Source organism: Portunus trituberculatus, chromosome 41 (genome assembly GCF_017591435.1).
Source record: "Portunus trituberculatus isolate SZX2019 chromosome 41, ASM1759143v1, whole genome shotgun sequence".
Lineage (NCBI taxonomy): Eukaryota > Metazoa > Arthropoda > Malacostraca > Decapoda > Portunidae > Portunus > Portunus trituberculatus.
In genome coordinates, this window is record NC_059295.1 from 762,945 (window position 1) to 773,274 (window position 10,330).

The 10,330-nt window shown below is 37.8% G+C and overlaps 1 protein-coding gene across 2 annotated transcripts in view; it reads left to right on the forward strand.

Moving 5' to 3' along the window:
- LOC123517158 (60S ribosomal protein L36-like) overlaps positions 1-9,762 on the forward strand; it is a 25,694-nt gene extending 15,932 nt beyond the window's left edge. For both annotated transcript variants that reach the window (XM_045277138.1, XM_045277137.1), the window contains exons 3-4: positions 4,514-4,648; positions 9,605-9,762. In XM_045277138.1, the coding sequence (XP_045133073.1) occupies positions 4,514-4,648; positions 9,605-9,727 (258 nt within the window). In that variant the 3' untranslated portion in view covers positions 9,728-9,762. The remainder of the gene's footprint in view (positions 1-4,513; positions 4,649-9,604) is intronic.
- The last annotated feature ends 568 nt before the right edge of the window (positions 9,763-10,330 follow it).

Genomic DNA, 10,330 nt, shown 5'->3' on the forward strand with positions numbered 1-10,330 from the left:
TCACACACAACATGGCTTTATAAAGGGAAAGTCATGCCTTGTTGAGTTTGACTTTCTATATTTAGATTTCTGTAAAGCCTTTGACAATGTATTGCACCAGAGGCTCTTAAAAAAGTTAGATTGCATGGGATAGATGGTACAATATTAGCCTGAATTAAATTGTGGTTTGGTGATAGGCAACAGAAGGTAGTAATTAATGGATCTAATTCTAAATGGGGTTGAGTAATTAGTGGGGTGCCACAGGGTTCAGTTTTAGGGCCATTATTATTTTTGATATACATTAATGACTTGAATAGTGGAATTAGCAGTGATGTTAAGAAATTTGCAGACGACACAAATATAGCTAGATCAGATGCGGATGCCATTGCCTTGCAGGCAGACTTGGATAGGATGAAAGAATGGATGATAAATGGCAAATGCAGTTCAATATTAACAAGTGCAGGGTACTGAGAGTAGGTAAAGATAATCCACACAATAGGTAAAAGATATATAACAAGGCACTAGGAAGTTCCAAGTACAGGCAACCCCCGTTCAACGAAGGGGTTACGTTCCTAAAAAAACACTTCGTTAAGCGAACCGATTATAACAAGTTTAACCCATGATTTGAACTTCCATTGAGAGTAAGCAAAGCAAGAGTGCATCATAGTACAGTAAAAGGTTTAATGAAAGTAAAAATTATGAAGTTAAACTAATTTAGGTAGTTTAATTTAAGTCATTATAATGTACACTAATGTTTGTATGTACGTAACTTTATGATGTTGATCTTGACTTTATGAAGGGAGGGAGAGTGAAACAGGAAAGACACTAACCGGCAAACTGTAGAATGTAAACAAAGTGCGCATCATGGTACCGCATACAAAACTTATGTACCACACTTCCACACGGCTTTCCATTTTATCCATTGTAGAGTCACGAGTTCAGGTGGTTCTTTTAGCTTGCAAGGAAGACACGGTGTCACCAGCCTTCTTAGTAGATTCTGCTGACTTGAAAATAGTAGACAGTAGATGGAGTCAAGATAGTGGCCAGCAATGTTATTAGTTTTCTGGCCTCTCTCGTGTCTGTGAATAATACCCAGCTTCACTTCGAGAGTAAGACACTTCCAGGTCTTCTTAGGAACGTTAGGCCACATTGCAGGGCATTTTGGTGGTAAATTGAACTGGGAAAGATGAGCTGCTGGTGACGCTGTTATGTTTTGACTGGGGAGTGAGTGGTGCGCGTGATCTTGATCTTGATGCTACAGGTGACGCAGAATTTCTTCTGAGTCGGGCCTTTGTATCGGCAGCGCCTGTGTTGTCCATGAGAGGCTTTATCTTGATCTTTATTCTACAGGTGTCTCAGGATTTCTCCTGAGGTAGGCCTTAGTACCAGCAGCTCCTGATGTATTCAAAAGCCTGGCAGCTTGCATGATACGGTGGGGCTTTCAAATTTGGAAAAAATTACCTGGATAAAACTTCGTTAAACGGGCAGATGGTACTAAAATGAAACCTTCGTTGTGTGATCCTTCGTTAAACGGGGGTTGCCTGTATGAGAAAGATTTAGGAGTCATAGTTAGCTCTGATCTCAATCAAGGAAACAATGTATTGAGGCTAGAAATAAAGCAAATGGGGTACTAAGATTAATTTTTAGAAGTGTTAAAAGTAGAAGTCCTGAAGTAATACTAAAATTATACTTGGTGCTGCTCAGGCCACATCTTGACTATGCGGTACAGTTCTGGTCCCCACATTATAGAAAGGATATAGCTCTATTGGAGTCTTTGCAAAGAAGGATATCTAAAAAGGTACAAGGGATGAGGGATATTCCCTATGCAGCGAGACTGAAAAACTCAATCTGTATTCCTTAGAGAGATGTAGGTTAAGAGGAGACGTAATAGAAGTATTTAAGTGGTATAAAGGTTTTAACAAAGGGGACACGACTGAAGTTCTTAGGATTAGTAGTGGGGACAGAATCAGAAACAATGGGTTTAAACTTCAAAACTTTAGGTTTATGAGAGAAATGGGAAGAAACTTGTTTTCAAACAGTGGTTGATGAGTGGAATGGACTCAGTAGTCATGTAGTCAGGGCTGAATCAGTAAGGAGCTTTAAAAGAATTCACTTGACCCTCGAAACAACGGACCTCCCATCAACGGATTTCGGAAACTACGGACAAATTCTGGAGTCCGGTTTAATCTACGGACGAATATTAAAATGCGCACGATTGTCCGGTAGGTGGCGGGTCGGTCGCATCATCAGCTGTTGGCCCCCATGTTTTATCTTCAGTCCATGCGTTTTCAACCAACAGCAAACATTGTCCAGTACTTACCACAGCTTTTTTATGCATTTGTACCTTTCCCACGAGTGCTTAACCTATCCATGTCATCTATTTCAGGTTATTTGTTGTACTTAATGCTTTGTAATACTGCTTGAATGATTTCTTAATGATTACACAGTATTTTACGTACATTTTATGCAGTTTTTTACGTACTTTTGCAAAGAGCGGACTTTTGCAATCTACGGACAGGGTCGTGCACGCATTTGTCCGTTGTTTCGAGGGTCGAGTGTATTAGATAAGTTCATGGATGGGAATGATAGATGGAATTAGGTAGCTTTAATCATACAGGAACTGTCACGTGTAGGCCTGCAGCCTTTTGCAGCTTCCCTCTTTTCTTATTGTCAAGGCTTTCACTCACGGTCGGTTTGCTCCCAAAGACGAGATTACGTTATCCCTGTCTCAGGAGTTTTAAGGGTCTGGATATTAGGAGAAAATCTCACCCTCCCCAGCCGTCCGTGGCCTCTACTCACTGCACAACACTATTATAACTCTGCTTACCTCCAACAGTCTCCCAAGGCTTCACTCTGGTGTTATGATCAGTTATGTGAATTATTGGAATAATTCAAAAGCAAGACATAAATAAACATAGGTATATTACATAAAGAAAATATAGGCAATGCATGAAAAAATACAAAAATAAAATATCAATGGTACACATATAAATCATAGAAAAATATTAGTTTCATATGAATTACCCCAGGGGACGACACTACTCCAGATCAGTGGTCCCCACAAATCTCAACTGAGATAAGATCCAAGGCCACAGCTGGACACATGGATTGCAATCAATCAATACTCTCAAAATTAATCTTTAACTCCACATATTAAGAAATGCCGTAGTAACATCCCATCTACACTCCTAATTCAACACAGTATGAGCAAAAACAAAATATCCCCAAAATCACGCTCCACCTCCCACCTCAACCGTGCTCTCCCTCAGTTGACACCACGACCTCTTAAAGACTATTCACCAACAAGAAAACACCACACAACCCATGAAAAGTCTCCAAGATCCACTTATAGTCATCACTCCCACTATGCGGTCCTTCCCGCTCAAGAGCCACTCCACATCACCACTTGTTTTCACCACAGCTGGTCTTGCCAGACCTTATAAACACCACAAGAATCTCCCAGATAACACCACCAACCTTTAGAACCGGAGCACAAATAACCAACACACTTTATACCCACGACATCACCACAAAATTTCTCCAATACCACCAAAACACATCCATTCCAGGAGGCGCCCACTGAGGAAGAGATAAACAAAAGGAGCGCGGGCTCTCACAATGCAACGGGGGCAACAAAAAACGCATAGCCTTGCGCAAAGACATTATTCCTTATTCTACATTTAAATTCGCTCTTCATAAACATAATAATAATAATTATATATATAGACAAGAAAATAAAGAAAATCAAGGCACAAACCGTAACATTATGTTAGATGCACTTGGGTGGTGATATCGGTACCACTGTAAATGAAATTGCCTGCGTCACTAATGGGTGAAAGCTTAACAGTGCTTCCAAATACTCTTAACTTAAAGTTACCTACAGGCCAGGACATAAAAAATTATGTTTATTTATTTATGCTTATATCCGTTTTTAAAGTTGGGTTCAGTTTGGTTTTATGGGTTATTTTGGTTCAGTTTGATTTTTGTTAGTAAGTAGTTAGTAAGGTTAGTAAAACCTGTTACGATTGTGGGCCTTGCCAGTTCGTATCTGCTAATGTATACGTACTTATAAAAAGCAGGCCTTCAATTCCATTCTCCACCACCAGACTCAAGAAATGAAATGCTCTTGCATTCAGCTTGTTTCATTAGTAATAAATAAAATCTAAAGTTACAGTTCTTGAACATGCTCGTTTTATGATGTGCTGTGAACTTATTTTTTCCAAGTACTTTTAAATCTAAAAGTGCTTTTGTGAAGTATATCTACTTGACATTTTGTTTCAGCACATCATCCTTTGAACTTCTGATTGGGCAGATTTAGACAGTTGTTATGAAATAGCTGTCTACTCAAAATTATTCAGTTAAATTCTCTTTGTCAGTGTATCTCAGGTTTATGATTTTTCAACAATGAATTTACTGGCATTTGAGTCAGGCATCATAACAAGATACAATTTGTTTTGTAGTGTGAAAGGTATTCTATGTACATTATAGTTATGTATGTTAATACAAAACATGATTTCAAACGTTTTCATTTCAGAAAAATACCAAACACAACAAGTTTGTGAGGGACCTTGTGCGAGAAGTCATGGGCTTTGCTCCTTATGAGAAACGTACCATTGAATTGTTGAAGGTTTCCAAGGACAAGAGGGCTCTCAAATTCCTCAAGAAGCGAGTAAGTTTGCCGCCTTGTGTTTGGTATTCCTCGTTGTGTAGTACTTCTCTAAGACTGATGTAGTGTGTCCATCAATATTTTTCATACTTGTTAAGAAGAAATGCTAGTTAGATGACTTATTGTTTAACTTTCTTTGTAATTAATACTTAACCCCTTTAGTACCATGATGCATTTGCATATTCATTCTGCTTATTATACAGCTTCAAAAACTTATGTGGGGATTGAAATAGTGAAGACTGGCAATATTCTTCTGACTTCCATAGATCCTTCTTAATGTAAATAAAATTGTCTAATCATATAAAAAACTCATGGTACTGAAGGGGTTAAAAATTCCTCATGTTCACATCATTCAAATCCTCTCTTTTCATATGCTTCATGTTTTATTTTTATACTGTTTTCTTCATATCATTTCCCTCTTTTGACCTTAAATCCTGCAGATTTTAAGCTAAACATGATTTCCTTTTAAAGCCATTTAATATTTAAAGTGATGTTTATCTTCCTGTCATTTATCCTTTTTCCATCAAGGTAGCAGTCAGTCATAAAGTGGTTATAATTGTCTAGAAGTAGATGATGGTCTGATACTATCGCTACTTTTTGAAAAAAAAAAAAAAAAAGAAATGCACAACTCCTAAAAATGCACTTCAGTAGTACTTGAGTAGTGACAGAGAGAGGATAGCACTCAGTGCAAGCTGGAACTGGCTCCATCAAAGAAAATTACATCTCGGACAAACACCCTTTCATATGCTCTGTGTATTTTAGTGTGAATACGATCATTTATTTTCAGAAGCAATGTCAGGAGTGTGGGTTGTATATGTATATATTTACTTAAGTTTGCAGAGAACTCTTACAGAAGCAGGTTATAACCCTCTTGTCCTCCATAACTTCTCATTTTGTGTGGACCTCATGTAACTCATTTTATGTGGACCTCATTAACTCAGTCAGTCACAGTCCAACACAGTTCTAACAAATAGCACATTATCTCTTTTTGTAGTTTCACATTCTTTTTATTTATTTATTTTTTTTTTTATGAATGGGTACTCTAATATGTGGGTTATCTGATAACCCAAATTTTTCTTTTGTATTATGCCATGTTAGTTTGGTTGTCTTGTGAACATACCTTCAGTCATTCAGTTAGTCCTTTCACATATTTCCAAATTACTTTATTAGCCATTTCATTCATTGATCTGAATTTGCTTGCATCACAGCATGATCTGTAAGCATTGATGACTTTACTGGGATATGTCTGACAACTTTCATTTTCCTACTGTGGCATGACCACTAAGTTGTGTTCATCCTTTAATGTCCTGTCCCAAAATAAGATAAGGATTTGAAAGATATGTTGAACAATAAATTGTTCAACTCCATGCTCACCCTTACATGAATGGCAACACTTACTTCATCACTAGCCTCGACTAACCACTCTGCATTTTCCATCTTTCTTCAGGCCTATTTAAAATATTTATCATTTGTTGATTAAAATATATCATTCCTTCCTCTGCCCTCTCTTGTATCTTGATTGAAAACTCGATCATCCAGCCTTAGAACCCATGAAAAGTTCTTTAAATTAAGGGATAATTCTAGAAATTCAAAATGTGTTTTAAGACTAAAGAAAAATCAGTCATGAGATTAATAAAGAAAAATTCAGTTTTATATGCCACTCATAGAATTATGACAATTTTTTATTTTACTCAAGTCATGTTAAACTATCTGTTTGGGTGTTGTCCACTTTTTAACAGCTAGTCCTCCACTGTTGTCACATCACTATTCACTGACCCTTTCTCCAAACCCAACCCAGGACTGACTGGTGAGTGAGGTCAGGTGGAGGTATTGGTAAGGTTGCACTCCCCTGCTCATGCCATGTTTAGGATGAGGGGATTTTTACCTCAGCGGTGAAGTGGAACAAAGGTTTGAATGATTTTGGAAATACACCGATTTATATAGAAACAGGTAGAGAAAGACAGAGAGAGGATAAAGAGATGGAGTGGGGTTGGAGAAAGAAGGCAAGCTTTCAATGGAGAGGTGGCAAAAGGGGGGAATCTCATTGAAGTCTGGGCCCGCACCTAAACAGCCACTTTAGATTGACTTGAGTATATTTAGGTTTCTTCTGTCAAAAATTTGCTGTCTAAGTTGATCATAAAGTACTCTCCCTATAATAGATCTTGGAAGCAGTGGACAAAATCTAGAGCAGTTGGCTTAATTTGAAAGTACTACAGGATATGTATCTCATATGAGACACAAGGGAAGCTTGTTTGTCAGATTCAAAAGATATAATATAAGTGTGTGAAAATAGATTTAAAAGTGGAGATAAATTTTATTGATAGAAATAATTATCAACGAGTGGTTGGGATTATGATGGACTTGAATTATAAAGGGAGAAAGAAAAAAAGATCAATTAACATGAAAAGCTATTCTTTGAATAAAGCATAGAGGCTTCATAGCAGGTTAGTTCCAAGATGAGCTGAGCATTTTGCAGGAAAACTAAATCAGTTAACCTTTTCTTAACGGCAGGGTAGATAAGTGTACAACCAAAATAAAATAAAAAATAGTTTATATATAGACTCTTTCAACTTTCATCCATACGTTTATATATAATTTCCCAGCAAATGGATGTTCCATATTGACATCTATATGCAGACTCTGCCACAAAACTGAACAAACAATTGACTGTATATAGACTCTACCGCAAAACTGAACAAGTGATGTGTATTTAGACACTGCTGCAAAACTGAACAAACAGTTGAATATATATTATATATATATATATATATATATATATATATATATATATATATATATATATATATATATATAGATAGATAGATAGATGTTCTTGTGTTTGATTGATGATAATGTATGAATATTTGGAGTTCAATTTACTCCTTTTTTTTTTTTTTTTTTTTTTTTTTTTTTTCACATGGTTGTTTTGTACCAATTCATTTTTAGGCAACGCTACTGGTGTGTGGTGCACTTCTTTATCCCTGACATGGTAGACTGATGATAATAGAAAGTGAGAAAAATGCAAACATTTCCAATATTGGTTTATGTGTGTAGCACTTCCACCACCAACAAAACAAATGGTGACTGGCATTAAGAGGCCATGTTGGCAAATGTTTGGGTATTTGAAATGCCTAATAATGACTTTGTAAAGAATTTTATTACTTATACGAAATAATCTTATATGTAGACCATTTTACAACTTAGTTTGGTAAAATCAGAACAAATGTCTGTATTTACGCTGCTGGTCAGAGCGGAAGGCGCGGTACCTGTGACACCTTATGAAGGAGATTAATGACACAGAAAATATGTTTTAATGAGGGTATTCACCTAAACTAGTGATTGATAGGGTGCCCTCGTGTCTTCTTGACCTTGTGAGTCTCCTGGGATGTGAATCACCCAGGTGGTGGAGATACTGAGCGTCAATATTGTCCCATATGTCCTGAACAGCGGCTTGGAGGCGTGGGAGGGAGGAGGTATCTCTCTCCTTTAGCTTTAGTTTTATGTATGCCCAGGGATTTTTTACAGGGTTAAGGTCTGGGGAACTTGTGGGCCAAGGTTTTAAAAAAAGGCTGACATTGCAGAAATCAAACCAGTCAACAATTAACTTTGCCGTATGGCATGGTGCACCATCTTGCATGAAGGTATCAGCATTGCACTTTTCCGTACACTCATCTAACTCATCCAGAATTAGCTCAAAGTAGTTATTTTGGTTCATATGAACATTCTTAGACAAAAAACACTAATTTTTCAAGACCATAGTAAGAAAAACAACCCCACACACCATCAAAGAATCTGAATTTTAATGTGTGTTGTGTAGCATGGATCGTGCGGTACACACAGTTTCTCTGGTTGTCTGTAATCTGAAAGCTTGCCTCATCTGACCAACGTACTCTATGACACTTACCTAAGTCCCAATCTTTGTGCTGAGACAAACTGCAAGCCTGCTGTTAAGGTAAACATGACTGAAGCAAGGTTTTGAAACTGTGCGGCAACTCCATTATCCCATGTCACCTTTCACATATCTCCACACACTCCTTTCACTCACCCCACCCAGCACAGAGGGTTCCTAGCCCAAAGTTCCTTGCTGTGTATGAGAGGCTTGGCCTAAAGCTGTCTTCGAATAATGTTCAGATTTCTCTGGCTCACACTGCGTTTACTCCCTTCAGGCTTGTAAGGTGGTGGCAAAGCGTCTCTTCCTCCCTTATGATAAATTTTGGTCCAACGTTGAACAATTCTGAGACCTTAGCCATTGTTCGCGGCAGTTTCTTGATTTAACTTATTCTCCCTCACTGAGGCACAAATGACTGAGATTTGGGCCTGATTAATTAGTTTCCTAGGTCCCATAATAGGTAGTAACAGGGCACAATGGTAAACTCACACATCCACAAAAAGGGCCCGTGAGGGAGGGTGAAAGAAAATTCAAATGCAATCACACGAACCACAGATGAATGTTGACTAAGGAAACATATCATCTGCTTTGACAACTAGAGCTGCAGAGTTGTCAGATAGCGACATACAGCGAATCCCGCCGTATGTTTAGGAGTTAAGAAGGGATGAATGAAATTTGGTCAGCATGGAAGTTGTCCCTTTCGCGCCTTCCACTCTGACCAACGGTGTAGACCTATAAAATGGTCCCAATTTTTAAATGTCGATATATAGATCCTTAGCCAGGAAGGGGTTAAGTACTAGGGTAAATTCTGTTCATTAGATATAAATTATGTAATTTTTCAGTTCCCACCACATGTGCTTGAAAGTTCATCATGGTCAAAGATCCTATAAAGCTAACTGGATATGGGTGAATTTTGCATAGAAAAAAGTCAACAAAGTTGAAGATTGAGGATGTCTTCCCATACCTGAGGATAAAGGTGTGAAATGTAAAATTACTATTAAACCTTTCATTCATGTGTGTTCATACGTTCATTCCTGACTTGTCTCATAAACCCTTTCCTCCACTTACAGCTTGGCACCCACATCCGTGCCAAGAGGAAGCGTGAGGAAATGCAGCGTGTCATGGGTCAACAGAGGAAGGCTGCAGCTGCTGCTGCTGCTGCTGCTGCCGCTGCTGCTGCAGGACATAAGTAAAATATTGTTTAATTAAAAGAAAAAAGAAAGGCCAAGAATTGTTTTTCAACCTGTCTGAGTGTGTGTGTGTGTGTGTGTGCAGACTAATTTTGCTTCACAAAATTATTTCAGAGCATTGTACTGTAGATGAACTTGAATTTCATACAAGTGGAACAAACAATTTTGTTATCAAACGTTGAAGTAGAGCCATACACATCTATCCACAACTGTGATGCTTGTGTGTAATTTGGGTTGAATGGTCAGGTGATCCTTGACACTTACTAGGTGAATTCAAGAGGCTGACTGGGTCCTTAGTTGAACAGAGAAAAATACTCTTATCAGTTCTACAGTATATTGAAGCACCCAAAGCCATGTGGAGTGCTGGTACTATAAAGTTTTCTCTATGGTTGGTTATTAATCTAATCTTATTCATACTATTGTTCTGAAGAATGCTTTAGAATTGATCGCTGAACTTCATTATATTTTTATAAAAGGCTGAGATCAAACTTAGCACTCATGAAAGATTAATTAATTAATGTGCAAATGAAAAGTTGAAGATGAATACCACTGGTTTGGTTTATAGTTTAGGGGTTCTGCCTTACATCCATAGTGGTCTACTGTTGC